The 15,577-nt window shown below is 42.4% G+C and overlaps 1 protein-coding gene across 1 annotated transcript in view; it reads left to right on the top strand.

The window, feature by feature from the left end:
* The first annotated feature begins 548 nt into the window (after positions 1 to 548).
* The window catches only part of PRDX4 (peroxiredoxin 4), a 61,492-nt gene continuing 46,463 nt past the window's right edge, over positions 549 to 15,577 (top strand). Inside the window, exon 1 of the mRNA XM_085302063.1 lies at positions 549 to 687. Within this exon, the coding sequence (XP_085158189.1) occupies positions 549 to 687 (139 nt within the window). The remainder of the gene's footprint in view (positions 688 to 15,577) is intronic.

Raw genomic sequence — 15,577 nt, forward strand, 5'->3', positions numbered from 1 at the left:
AAAGCCTGACCAGCTCTCATTTCCCAGGCCCGGTGCTCCCGGCAGCACCAAGCAGCGTGGCTATCGGGAAGGCAAACAGCAGCCTACAAGCCTGTTTCCAGCAAACGCATTTTCTCCTTTCGGGGCAGGACTTTCCGAGCGCTCTCGTGCGCAGCGGGGGCGGGCGCCGAGCCGTCCCCGCAGCCCGGGCTGGCTGCCGGCAGGCGCTGCGCTGCGGTGGGCATCCTGGGGGGCAGCCGGCAAGCGGGGCGTGCAGGCGGCCGCAAGGGGCAAAGCGTCCTCCCGCACCCTCCTCCCCACCGCGCACTCCTGCCGARGGCCAGCTGCTGCCCGCCAGCTCTCACCTTGGGACTTGAGCAGCGCTTCRAAAGACCCTGCCACCTTAGCCTGAAATATTGGTCTGGATGCGTCTTTTGCTATGGGCCTGTGGAAACTGCCTTTTTCTTCTTCTTTTTTTTTTCTTTTTTCAGTGCTTTTTTTAACATTATGCTTGGTTAATGGTTCTCCTGGGGGCTGTGGCACGCAGCAACACGGCTTCGCGGCTGCGCATGCCGGCCAAGGTGGCCCGCTGTGGAGACGGCAGGAGGACACGACGCCTCTTCCAGCAGCACAACGGCTTGCGCTTTTCCAGAGTGCTGGGTCAAGACTTCAGCCTTTGGCTCTCGCCCAGCCCCAGGGATGATTCTGGTTGGTGCAAACAGGACCCCAGGGACCCCCCTTGGCTACGTCTCCCTATAACCCAAGGTTTTCCCACAGTCAGGGATTCGCATCCTTGGATGAAGGTGCGTAATGGAGCCCTCCAGGTTCCCTAGTGCAGAAATCCCATCAGTTTAAATTAACTGGTTGTGAACCATTGAACGATTCTCTAGTTACTGGATTTGAGATCCAAATTTACCATATAAAAAACCACTATTGTATATGATGGCAAATTTGTCCGTTTCTGCTACGTAGTGGCATGCATAGTACTTCTTGCCCTTAATTTAGCCTCTGCAAACTCTCGTGTTACTGATTAATGTAATAAATTACTGAGTAATCTAAACTCTGCCCACAAAATGAGCATAAATTGGCATCAAAGCCAGACAATGCATCCACTGTTGTTAATTCCCAAACATAAATTAATCTATTAATCTATTATTAATTTGAGAGATTTCTCGCCTGTAAATTCAAAAAAAAATACTTTACGCAGATCACTGCTTTCTTTTGATACAGAACAGCAAAAATGTCCGTTCAGCACTAAAACATCCTATGCGTATACTTACACAAGGCATAACAGAATACACAGTTTTTATATAGATTCTGGACTCTGTTGCTTTAGTGGATAAATGCAGTAATTTTAGGTGAAGTCTGTATACAGCTGAGCATGACATAGCTGTACAGACACACACACACATGCACACACACACACATATATATATATACACATATATATATATATATACACACTCCTTCACCACAGACAACCTCCCTATCATTAAAATTATTCGGAACCGCACTTGAAGTTAGTTACAAAATAAGACACATCCACCTCCTGCGGATGGCAAGTGGCCAAGCTGGGGGGAATTCGGCTCTTCCAGAGCGGGCGAGCGCAAGGAGCGCTGCCCTCCTGCTTGGCTCGGTCTCCCCGCCGGAGGGGGAGGGAAGRGGGTCTCTGCCCGGCTGCGCTCACCCGCGCTCCCTCCCTCTCCCCCCCGCTCCTGCTCTCTCGCGCGCGCGCCCGTCTTTTACTCCTCACGACGCTGCAGAGCTTTCCAAATGAAGAAGCTGTTTCCATGACACCAAACCCTTAATTTGAAGCACACACATAAACAGCCTCGGAGCGTGATCACAGTGCACCATTTCGTATTTCTTTTATTCTTTCTCCGTTCTGCTTTGGACAGAGGCAGAAAATCCTTGCGAAGTCCGRCGTAAAAATTACTCATTATGACTGGCAAACAGTTTCACCTTTACTGCTTTACAAATACCTTGGTTTTGTTCTCTATTAAATTTCTTGTCATGTTTAATAATCCTAAGCAGCAGACTAGTCAATGAATCAGACCACCTTGTGCTTGTGCCTTGTACTTTTAGCCAGATTCGTCTCTCTGGTGCTTTTTTCAGTGCAGTCTTAGCTCACTGTATCCTTTTTCCTTGTTATTTACTTTTCCTCAAAAGCCAATTTTTTGGTCATTTTCCTCTTTTCTTTTCTAAAGCCTTCTATTATGGCAAACATACAGTTAGAAATTACAAATGTAAATATTTTTCTATATTCATCTAAAACATAAATAAAAGAGCATTCTTCTTGCATATTGAAGCTGTAAGAAAATAAATGCTACATTAAGAAAGACATCTTGACCTGAGTAATGAAAAACATTATCATCAATGGAACATGCCCAAAAAACCCATTTTATTTTTTAATTTCATAATTGTGTCTGCTTAATCACACAGTTTCGCTTTGTTTCTTAAAGAAAGAATTAWGCAAAAATCTCTGAGTGAAAGGCTGCGGTTGTCTGACTCCCCAGGAGATGGGATTAGAAAGCAAAGAGCAAGGATGAAGGTTTTCTGCACCCATCGCATGCTCCGTCTCACCTAAGTACTGATGCGAATGAACTGCAGTGGCAGAAGCACCGTGCGACGGCAGTTAAGTATTATTCATTTCCTTAGCTTCATTAACAAGCCCAAGACACCTACTGTATATACGCCCACACACCCGCCAAGTCAACTGCTCGGGAAAGAGCGCCTTTGCTGAATGCATTATTTTAAATTGCTCGGCGCCTGTAAGGTGGCCAGGCACGGGGTGCAGGGCCRTCACCCCGCTTTTCTGCAGAAGGACAAGTACAGCAGCTCAATCCCCACTGCTACCGGCTACAAATTACACTGTAGCCGCAATCCATGTGGCCTTCCTAAATAGGTAGAGGGTACATAGGAAAAGCTGCTAGGTGGCACATTTCCATCYGGCCTTYGTTCGTATGCTTGCTATCGAACAGYGGCTAGCACCTTGGGCCACGTGTCTCACTGTCCTGGAAGCCACCAAGCAACAAAAAAGAAAACATTGCAGAACAGCATTCTCCTGAGGAGGCCTGGCAACTCCTCCCCAAAATTAGTACACAGGAGAGGGTGCTATAAGAATCAGRGGGTTCGTTGTAATGTCAAAATCAGAACTGTCACCTTTCCTGTCCCCAAATTAYGCAGAAATTCCTGAGTGCAAAAGAAGGGAGCAAACCCTGAAGCTCTGCGGGACAAAAGAGCCAGAGACACGCTTGCAAACAGAGCTGATGTCTGAGGATAAAGGATGCAGGGTCGGTTCAGAATTGGACCAATAAATGATTTTATTGCTATCTTTTCACCGCCCATGCTGGTTTCCTTTTGATGCAGGTGTTTCCCTCCAAAGGCCACCGAAGGCACCAAGACTTCCAGCTGATGACACAGGACTTCTCATCTGGTTAAAAAACACTGTGCATGACAAAAGCAGGTGGTTGAACCACTACCTAAGACACATTCACAGGGCCTAAGCTGCTGAAAATAGCAGAAAATGCTCAGGATGTAGAAATATAAAACATGAGCAAAACCTAGGGGATGGCATCAACAGCTGAAGGGTGTAGCACTGGGAGGTGATCTCCTGTGTATATTCCCACTTGTGACTATTCTCTTCCTTCCCCATCCCTGCTGTGGCCTTGCTCAGCGTCCTCTCCAGCCCTGTCCCAAATAGGTGGCTGCAGCACTGCGGCAGGATCCTCCATCCCTGTGCTGCCGGGCTGAGCCTGTCACTCACCACATCAGGGCACCTCTAATTTAATAACCTCTTTCCTGACACGGCACCTTCTTCCTTCTCCCCATGGAGTCCCTTCAACTCCAGCAAAAAAAACTCACCAAGAGCGGAGGTGGTCTCCACAAGGCTGCCATGGCCCATCAGCACCCTGATCTCACCATCCCCTCACACAGCAGCTGTCACTGGAGTGGAAGAGGGTTGGTGATGCACAGCCTGGTGGGTCTTCATCAACAGAGTTATCCTCTCCAAATGATTTATGCCAAAGTAAAGGCTATTTCATGGAACAGGCCCTGTGTAGACTCGCTGACCCAGTAAACATCAGCTTTGTAAACCAGGCTATCTTTGGGGTATGATCACAAGTATTTGTGGGCATTRCTATCCTATGTATATTGACAACTGCTGGAGTATTTGGCCACTGCTGTGGGATGACCAAAAGGAGAGGAAGTAGGTTGCAGTAATTAGGTGACTTGCCTGAGACCACCAAAGAGCCAGGTTCACACCTGCTCCACCTCAGATTTCATCCAAAAACCTCAAGGAAGCTTTTGGCCATCTGTCAGGTAAGGACAGCAGCAGAGCCGTACATCACAGAGGCACAGTGAAAGCAAATACGAGGCAACTAATATGAGTTTGAGGTATCAGGTAGCAAGCAGTACAAAAAACTTGAGAGAAGCAAAGGGTTTTGGACTTGCAAAGTCTTACAGAAGGCTACCTTACCATCAGGAAAACCTCACAGAGTATCCAGCCTCAAACATGAAGTGTGATCTGGCTGGCGGATCCCACCAAGCCCTGCAGCGGGATCTGGGCCACCAAACACTGTCCTCAAGGCTTCTTCATCACTTGCAAAGGCCAGGAGAGCCTCAATACGTAATTTGGAGTAGGACAAGGAAGTCAAATGCATCATTTGAAAGGCAGCTGTAAGAAAGGGGCAGGGTGACTAAGGAAGGACAYAGATAGTTTGCTGGACCACACAGATGGGAGAACACCAAAGATAAATGGATTTGAACTGCAAGGAAGAAAAGGGCCATTTTATTTGTGGGATAGGGTTTATACTACTAGACTGCTGCCACTCTGAGTGTTATTCTGAGGGCTATTCATGGATCTCTGCCTTTTAGTTGAATGATTTTTTTTTCTGTTAATAAACTTGCTTATTAAGTCTCACTATCACACCAAAGGAGTAATTTGGATTTAATTTATGTCTCTCTCTCTGTGCTTTCCTTGGCCATAGCTCCTTTTACTTTTTCTACCCTATCTGCTAGTCTTTTTAAGTCTGTCTTTTGTATGAGTCTTGCAGGGCATGGATCATACCTGCTTCTATTTTTGGAAACCACCTACAGGGAATAAATTATGGTAATTAAGTCCAACAGAATTAGATTGTAGTGACTGCCAGATGTGGAATAGTCACTGTCAGATATCCTGAGAAAAAGATAATCTGTTTTTGCCCTGAAGAAAGAAAGAAACAAGGAAGATGCACCAAATCAGTATTATAAAGCTGCGTATCTCTAATTTCTGAAGAAGTATTTGGTGAATGCTGTCTACAGCAGACAGCACGAAGCATTTGAGCTTTACACTGAAAGGTTATTACAATATTAATGAATGCTGAATTTAAAATTGAATTCTACTAAAGTTTCTCTTTCAAGCTATACTTATTCCATTGGTTACGGTTTTGTGGGGGTAGACAGGTGGGAAAAGGCTTTGAGCATAATTTTGTTTGACATGTTTGTGATATTTGCAGTGTTTCAAAATGATTAATGTTCTATGTTTGGCCTTAGTCCAAGAGATGGCTTACCTAATATTATGTTTACATATAATTTGCAAAAAAGAAAATACTAATTCCCATAGATTCCGACTGAGATTTGTCAATTTGTGTTACAGAAAAAAATGGTTGAGTCTATTAACCTCAAAGTAAGTTTGTGGAATAGGCTTCTCAGAGGAGGAAAAATAGATTCGCATCTGAGGCACTCTGCTTAGTTTTAAAGTTATGAATGCTGAAGGTGAAATAGGTACCTGTTTGACTGAGAGCACTTCATGTTGCATTTTCATAGTGCTCCAAAGGTAGGGCAGTTTGAGAAGACAAGGTGCACCCTGAATTGCCCTAGCTCACCCTAAACTGCTTTAAGCACTTTTCTTCTAAAGGTGCCCCCAAATGCTTAAAGACAGCCTGTGAAGGGAGGGAAAGGGTACTTGTGCCCTTTTCTTGTTTTTTGGTGTACAAAAAAAGGGGGGTTGAAAGCTTGGGAGATTAGCTTGTTTGTTTTCTGCTGGCTATTCATATCAAGAATGCAGGTCTTGTTTCTTGTATGAGTAATAGCTTGTGGCGATGTTTTGTGGTCTGTGCCTTAAAAGTCCTAGCTAACCTTAGGGAGCTCAGTTTTCAGCGGGGCTGAGCACATTTTCACTCAGCACCCAGAACAGTTCTGGGTATTTGCATATATGACAATTAGATCATTTTGAATATTTTTTGCCTAACTCATATAACCATGATAATATGGATTATCATACCCATATTTATCTTCCTGGATAAAAGTACCAACGTAAATTGCACAGCTTCACGGACTRTTTTACCAGAGTGGGTCTGTTTCTGTGGCCTCTCTTCCCAGAAGAATGGTCCCAGGCTAAAGAGTCAGTATCATTGGAAAGGCTTTTCTGTCCAGCAACAAACCACCCTGCCAGCATAAGAGTAAACTGGACTATTCTGAATATCTTTTTTCCACCCTGATACTCCATTTGCTGTGGCCTCCATTCCTTCCTTCCTGAGAACCAAGATCCACAGGTGACACATGATCAGTAAAGCATCAGGAGAACTGAAGACAACAGACATTTCAGGTATGTGCCAGCTCTTCTTTTACGTTGTTGCACTGTGACCATGTCTAAGGTGATTTTTCTACTCCCCCCTCCCATCCAGCAGCGCATGATCCCAAACTAGCAGAGCTCCTCCATAGTGTGATGCTCTGAATGAAGGTCAGTGCATTGCAGAAGACATGTGGAAGTCTTCTGATGCAAAGAAGCTTCCAATATCTGGTTAAAACCATAAGGTCAGAATGCAAGGGGAGATGCATTCCTTTTTATTAAAGGTTTATACTCTTTTGCATTCATATTGCAGGTGCTTTGCTGTGACCAAGCCCTTTGAGAAAGCGTCACAGAAAGCTGTGAGTCTTAAAATAAGAAGAGAAGATTTTCATTTTTTTTCCATTGAAATCAGTGGCCTAAACCCACTGTTCCCAACAGGCCTGGATCATCCCCTGTGAATCCCTGACTGGCTGCAGATATTAACATTTCCTCAACCGTACATATAATAGCCTTCAGCAAGGAAGTATTGCAGGACATTAACCACCTCAGTAATCAGCCTCCTGTACCAACTCCTCTAAAAGAAATACACTGAGAAGGAGGCAATAAAGAGATTCAAACAAATCAGCCTTCTTTTCTACACATTTTCTTGCTTCCTCAAGAGAAGCTTCTGCTAAGAGARAAATTTCATACCCATGGCTGATGGCAGTCCAGTGTTGAAATTTCTGCCATCTACCTCTTAAACTTTCTAAACAAGGATATTGGTTTTTGACACCTGTGTGAGATCTTGCAGATATGGCTGAAATAGCCCCCCAGTGTTTTCTTTCCTTATCCCAATGTGTTTTCAGAATAGCCTTGTGTATAAATGATGGAGGAACAGCAAGCTCCTTCCTTGTTATTTCCTCTCTCTCTCTAGGCAACAGAGTTCTGCAGAATTCATGCAGAAGTTTACATTTGAATCATTTTGGGTTTTTTTAAAAAAGAAGCCAAAAGCACATTCTGTCTTTATTTGAGTTCAAATTTCTCTTGAATATAGCAAAACACAGAATTACATGCTCATGGCATAATTATATCTTAATCTAGAATGAACTCTAACTTCAGATCATCAAGCCCAACATACACTTGTTACTCTCCAAAACCAAATCAAAGGCAAAACTCTCACTAAATTCAATATGGACAGAGTTTTGTTCTTCATATTGAGAGAGAGGTCTGGGTGGAAATGCTGCTAATCTACCTGGTTCAAATAAAAGAATGAAAGAAATTTTAATCTGGTTTAGTTCCTTTTAGTTCTATAAAAGAATTATGGGAGGCAATTCCTGATCCATCAGTTGTGCTTATGTTACAGAGCAGGCTCCACCCCCAAGGTTTTCATGGATTTTTCCCTGCTCCTGGGTTCTTAGGTCTATCTGCTGGTCTGTTGTATATTATATGATTTTAGCTAGCCTGAGAAAATATAGACTCCTCCTTTTTGTCCATATCCTTGGATCCAGTTGTGTCTAGGAATTATGGTATTTATCATTATCACATTAAATTTTTTGAATTTTGCCCCAGGGAAGGAAATCACAAACTCTGCTAGACTTTTATGTTTCTTACATGGTAAATGAGGAAAATTTGGTCTTGAAGAATGAAATCCCTAAACGCCAAGCCTGTCAGCCAGAAGAAAACCCTGGTTATCAAACAGAAGGTTACAAGTAGAAGTCTCCCTTTCCCTCAGACATCAGTAACTCCCTCCAGCCTTGATTTTAGCACTTCTGAATCTGAACCCACTTCCTGGAATGAGTGAAGCCATGTGTTTTGGTACAGACAACTGGCTCAGTGCTTTCTCTGAAAACACCTAGCATCACATGCTTTCTGGAGAACAACATAGCAGTTAAAATGTTCATCCCAAGAGATCCACAAAATTCAGATCCAGTCTTCCACTCCAGGGGAATTCAGACCTAAGGAAAAGCAAGCTGCAGAATAATCTGGGCAAGTGCAGATGCCATGTCTGCTGCTCATGGGCCCAGGAGGACTTCCCCAACAGAAAGGCAACCTTTGAGGAACCATRTCTCCATGCAACCAAGTAAGAGCTGGGCTCTGCACCTCATGCTACTGTGCACTACTACCCAGCAGAGAGGCACCAGCCTTTGCTCATCTTCTCTCAGAGCTAGTCTTTAATAACAAGATTACCCAAGGGATCTGTTGTGTATCATGCCTGAGCAGGGAATGGTTGCATAATATCAAAATGCATTTTGTTTGAGTGACCCAGATTGTCATGCAGTTCAGATAGCTCTATTCAGCAGCCCTTTCTTCATCAGTATTTAGCATCGTAAGGTCTTTGCGATATCTACAAGTTTTATCATAAAGGTTTTTAGTTTCTTATTACTGTCAGGGTTGGTGAATAGTTTGAGAGAAAGTAGCCAAGGCCACAGAATCCAACAAAAACACCTCCATTTAATGACAATTCTTTACTGATCATAGATTTCTGAATCACTCAGTTCATCCTGTCTTAATCTATCTTCTGTCTCCATACCACCTCAGCTGAAGGAAGCACATGTTCGATATGAATGATGTCTATAAAGAGCCAATATATCATATTGTAATGCCATATTTTGCAATTGTTTGGGGATAAGGAGCTTCAAGAAAGGTAAAATAATAATTGGTAAGGAAGTAGCACCTTCCTTCCACTGTGCACACAAATGCACTTCCTTGAGAAACAGAAACCCCTCAGATTTAATCACATGAGGAAAGTATAGTTCAGATACTATAAGAAAACAGGGAGGAAATCTATTTTCCCCAAGAAGGTGATACAGTATCACTCCCATATTTGGAATTACTGGGTAGCAGATATCTGGTGAACAGCACCACCAGCATTTTTATGTTATGCGACCATATTTCTTCTTAATTAAAAAAAGGCTGCCTGCTTGAAGCTCTTTCTATCATTGTTCCCTATGCAAATTTTAAAAGCCAAACAAGAGACCTCTAAATAAAGAGATTTATAATAGAAATGCTGACAGATCTTTAACTATAATATCAGAAGCTGTCATACTACAGCAACCTCTGTAGAAGTTTCTGTGCCCAAAGACTTTCAATACTGGCCCAGCTCTTGGGACTGCTATATTCCAGTATCGCTTTCCAAAGCAAAAGTAACACTTATCTGGCTACTAAATGACCAGCTTGGACAAATTGCATGAACATTTTAATTAMAGCCTGTCTTGACAAAAGATCAAGAAGGGAATAGTGAGGTAACACCCACAAAAAAAGTGTAGAAACAGCTCTGAAATATTTTCCAGTCATAGAAAAGGTAATTGGATGAAGTGAAGAGGAAACAAATTCAATGTGATAAATGTAATAGATATTTATTGCTACAAAGGATTAGCTGAAATTACCTTCAAGTATGAGCTTGATGCTAGATATGATAATTTGATAAGTCAAACCTGCTTTTCCCTTTTTTATTATATCAACTTCTTCTATTATGATGTACCATAAAGGGGAAAAAAATTACCTTATGGATTTGCTGGCCTGTGGGATAACCTTGAAAGTGTGCCACTGAATTTCTCCATCTTTTTTTAGATCAGCAGGATGGGACCAAAATAGTATTGGAAGTACGTGGAAGATTAAACTGAGGGAGAATGCTGGTAAATACAGCGTGTGACCTTCTCTTTGCGAAGGGAATGCCTCTGTGGCCTCCACTCCCCAGGACTCAGGCACAAGGGAAAGTACTGAAAGGGAGGAGAGGAAAAACGTCCTCTGAAAGGTAGTAAAACTTTCTTAGCTGAGAGCATTCCTTGGCATACTAGAAAATGTTATTCTAAACTCTCTCTCTATATAGGTGGCATGTGTATGTAAATAGTGGTGAAACGTTCTTTTCACACCTATCCTAGTTCCTTGCCACAGGTTGTAATGAAGCAAATTACATTTCCCACTGTAAACGATGACTCGTGCCCTGTCTATAGAGGCAGAGAGGGGAGGCACAATAGCAACAAGAAAGGTACAAATACAGAATAAAAGTGCATTTTTTATAATTTCTGTCTTGTAACTGCTCTTCTTCAAGCAAAAACCTCAACTGGTGGTTTTGCCTGAACAAGAAGTGTTGTAAAGGGTCAAGAATCTACATTGTTTTCTCCAAAACAGACTGGCTGACATCTATAGCATTGCAAAAAGTAATTGAATACTTCATTGATTGCAGGTTCTTCAGGGGCAAGACACGTGTCTGTAGACTGTCCCTAGCACAGTGGGGTTGTTACTACAATATTAATAGAAAATTATATGCAGAGCCCAAAGGCTGAGACCTTTTATTTAAAATTAAAAAAAAAAAAAATCCCACATGGAACAAATGCATGACACCATCAAACACAGTCACTCCAATTTGCTCTAACTCAGTATTGACATTTTTCTCCATTATCCACCACATCAGTGAGATTTTAATATAATTATTTCAGAATGTTGCTAAGCTCTTGTCTGCATTTGGAAATTTACCAAAATAGCTACAATTGTTCTGAGACGGTTTATTTCAATATAAATCCCAAAGCAGGCACTCTTTTTCCAAAATAAGAGTTCTTATTTCCAACTTAATTTAATCTAGTTCTAAAATATCCTCCTGGGATCTTATTTTGGAAGAGCTATTTTGGTACATTTCCAAATTCAGGCTAGCCCAAAGTCATGGATTGGAGAGTGGAGTTTATTGAAGAGAAAACTGTTTCCACTTAAAATAAAAATCCAAAACAAATTATTCGCTTAAGAAATCCACCCATTTCAGAAATACAAGCATTTATACAAAAAGGATATAGCAGCTGCTTAGCACTGCATGTGTTGATATCAATGAATCATCACAAATTCTCATCACAAGAGCCCCTCTCAATCCTCCACCTCCTTTTTCATTTAAACATTTACTCTCAAAACAAAAGTAGGAGAGCAAAAAAAAAAGAATCTAAATCTAAACCAAGAAAATAATTTCAAGGAGACCAGTGATCCTGAGAAAAGAGAAATGCCRAACTCCCAGTAGCTCAACTAAGGGCTTTACAACAGCTGTTGATTTTACACAGAAGGGATTCAGATGCTRTCACTATGCTCTTCAGTAATATRCAAAACCCTACAAGGGACAAACTCTCACAGAAGTAGAATGAAGCTAGYACTCACAGCTGAAGGAAGGATAGTATTTGTTGCTTTTGAAAAGTCTTTTATTACACCTTTAGCCATATCAAGTCTAAACTTTCTAAAACCTCTAGAATACAAAAAGGAACTTGGAGAAGATCTCAGTTTTATATATTAGAAGACAACATGTGCACTAGTGTAATTTCTCATACAACCTTCCTAAAGTCGTAATGTAGTCAGGTAAATATTTGGTCATACTCCTCCAGGACTTCCACTATATTATATGCTATAGCCATTTAAACAAGCAAACAAAAATAATCGACAGATTTTCCATATCAGTAAATGTAGACATTAGATCCAACCCAGTTATTTCTATTATAGCTGTACCACAGTTACCAAGAGCCACAGCCTGACCTTTATGGATTGTTGAGACTGGAGACAATACACTTTTTTTGCTCATTTTCTGTTCTTCAGCCTAACAAGAGAATTTAAGGCTTTCTTATTTTCTTTTGACTCCTTTTTGAAGCCTGACCATGCAAAATGTAGAGCACTGTCACAGTCAATGAGCACAGCCAAAACATGTCAGATTTATCATGCAGCCAATGGCCACCTTTGAAATCTGTCCCATGTGCCACTGMTGTGGCTTCTCTGTTCTCTTGCCTGAGGTTTCCTGAAGCCTGCCAGACCCTGCAGATGCCCATGGGCCTGGCAAGACAGCCTGGCTTCATGCTGGGTCCATGACTCTGAATGAGATGAGGGAGCTCATCCTTTGAATGACCACCCCTTAGAAAAACAAACATTTGAAAAGAAAAGGAGYGTGAAGAGCAGTTCAGTTCTCTTCCCAAAATAAATGGACGACACCTGCACCAGAAAGGCTTCTTCCAGGTACACGAAGGGAACATGCCAGTCTCAGCTCTCCCTCTTCTACCAGCCTCTGCAAGATTCACCTCATTTTCCTCCAACTGCAGAGTAAGAGAGTCATCCTCTCCCCCATGATGATGAGTTGTATTTCACAGCAAAGATGCAAGAACTCACTACGTATGGAGCTGTACAAACCTGTTCTACTTCAGATGGCAACTGAAGAGTGAGAAACAGCAATAAAAGCTAGAGGCTGGCAGTCCWGTGCTCCTGGTAAGCGCTGGTCACCCTCTGATCAGTCACTTCCCAGAGGTGTCACCGTCCCACCTTTGGATAATTTCCATTCTGAGTTAATGCCATGTCAGAGTGTGCTCCTGTCCTAAATGTCTCSGGAACATCACCACCATATTGAAGCATGATGGGGTGCAAAGAATTGCAAAGTGAGCAAATATCCCCATCTAGTGTCCCTGAGTACTAAAGACYATATTCTGCTCTTCTGCATCTCCTCTGCTCCTTTCTAGCCGTCTTGATTCCTAGGGAGAAGGAAGTTGGTGGATTTTGCTACTCACCAGATAAAAGACTGAAAATTTCCACTGCACATCAGCTGGGTGTTGTATAAGTTCTGGGCAGGCAAACACTTCTGCCAATGCAATAGTAAGGACATCATTTCTGCCGTTTTTGTCCTAGCTTTCTCTTGAGCAAAAGCTGTTTATTATTCCATCTTATATAGCAGCTCTCTGTGAGGCTTCTTTCTTGGCTCTGTTCTGCTAATGTGACCACAAGGAATTGGCAAATTAGTTCTAGGGGATAAATCAAAGGAGTTTTAGTGTGGCCCTTGCCCCCTGTTCTGCATACAGTGCTCCCAGCTCATGACTGTCTCCTCAGTTCTTCTAGAAAAACTCTCTGGCTACTGTAGCATGTTATTTGAGGGTGAAATGCATTAGCCTCTGTTTGCTCCAAATTTAATTCATCTATTTAAATAATTTAATACAACATCCATCAGTATGAAAGCTAGGCAAATTGAATCCAAAGGGTTTGAAGACACATAGATTAAATAAACTACCTTCAAATCCTGGCTCTCAAATTATCGCTATCACTGGATTAATTCTGCCTTAATTAGACAAAATAATCTTCTCAAATTGATTAAATTATCAAATAAAGATGAAATAAACATAAAGCAAAAGCAAATAGAATATAAACAGCCAGAAAGCACAGACCATAATGCAAAGCCTTAGATCACACACTACATCTCATTCAGTTTAGGCTCTCCTTAAAAGAACTAGGGGGCATCACATGAAATTATCAAGCAAGGCTTTAAACCAAACAAAAGCGAATACTTTTTGACAAAGTGCATCATTGCATTGTCAAACTCATTGCTAGAGAATGCTGCAGACACTGAAAGGATAAGTAGAATTAAACAAATTAACAAAACAAAAGTCCACCAAGAGTCATTAAACACAAAGATGAGAAAAATCTTTAAGCTTAAAGATGGCTGAGAGGTGGGAAAGCGTACTGGGGAAATATCGCTCAGTACTTTCCCTGTTGTTACACCCTTTCCCTAATTACCAGCTCCTGTCAGAAACAGGATACTGAGCTAGATGTGCCGTCGGTCTAGCATAATGGAGCCATTCTTGTAATGTGACAAGTCAAGAATTGGATATAATTTAAAATGTTGACATTGGCTCCAGAGTCTTCTACCAGAAGGAGACTAAAGACCATCCAAGCTAAACTCAGTTAATGGTGTTTAGGATAACAGTTAGTCTCTCAGGCTTATCCAACCTGCAAAAGTTGTTCATGTTGCTACTCCAGTTAACTGTCAAATGCATTAGGCAACACTATTGTAAATGGGAAGTCAGGCATTTCGCTATGACCAYGGCTCACACTGACAGCCAGTCAGCATATTACAGTGGAATAGACAACAGTACCCTGGAAAAGGTCCCAGGCAAGCAGATTCATCATCAGCCAAGACTTTAGGGACAAAAGTATCAAATAAGACCCTGAAATTTGGGAACAAGAACAACACATGTTCTACAATACCTGTTCCCACCAGGTAGTTTGAAACCACAGACAGATCTACCTTCCCCAATTCGGTAGCACTGCCAAGACTTGGAGCAGTAAAATATCCATCCAACTCAATTTTAAACTAGCTAGCCTGGATAACACTAACAGTAGAGCTGCTGAGACACTGGGAACTTGAATTTGCCCTGGTTTTTGCCATCTGTACTGAGTTCCTTGTTAGCATGGTACCTCACTAGGTATATCTGAGCTTGCTGAAGCACCAACTCACACCTGACTCCAGTRCAGACCGTCCCATGACTGAGTTGTGATCAGTTAACCTGTTTCAATCAAGGAGAATAAGACATGCTCAGTCCTGAGATGCCTCTGAGAAGAAGCAGTGAATCCAGTCCTGGATTGCTGCCTCAAACCACACAACGTCCTGAGAATAAACACAGCAATTGATGATCAATTGTATTGTACTCTAGGTCTACTGCCAGAGCTGGATCATAAGATTAACTGTATTTTTCAGAAAAGCATCCTACTCAGTATTTCATTTTTTGCAGCTAGAAAATTATGCATATAATAGGAAAAAACCTAGATCGATGCAACCTTCAGGCCTGATCCAACTCGCATTGACATCAACAAAAAGACTCCTGATGCACCACCCCCACCCCACCCCACCTCCCACCCCCACCCCCCCGGCAGGAATTCAGCTGCTAGAATCACACAGAAGTGTGAAACCCAGCAGGACCATACAGATTTGTGAGGTGCTCTCCGAAATCTGCATGAGAACAGCCCCTGGCCTGGGCAAAGTTGATGGAGCAGTACCGATTGCCAGGAGCACCCAAGTGACCTCACAGCTCTTTTTTACCTGCACCAGAGCCCTCAAAAGTGAGGCTGGCAGGTGCTCCTGAAGGTGGTGTGGGGGCATGCAGGATGATGGTTGATGCTGGGTAAGTACATAACTGTTCTGGTGGGCTTCACAGCAGCAGCATGACAAGATCTTATTCCCAGGTTTCCCTGTTCTTCCTGCCTCTGTTCCCTAAGTGAGGTCTATCTTTGCCTTCTACCTGCATCTTCCCACAGCAGGAAAATCCAAGGCTCTTAGCCCTGCGGCTGCAA

This window comes from Rhea americana, unplaced genomic scaffold (assembly GCF_003343005.1).
Source record: "Rhea americana isolate MKP2758 unplaced genomic scaffold, rheAme1 scaffold_184, whole genome shotgun sequence".
NCBI classification, from domain to species: Eukaryota; Metazoa; Chordata; class Aves; order Rheiformes; family Rheidae; genus Rhea; species Rhea americana.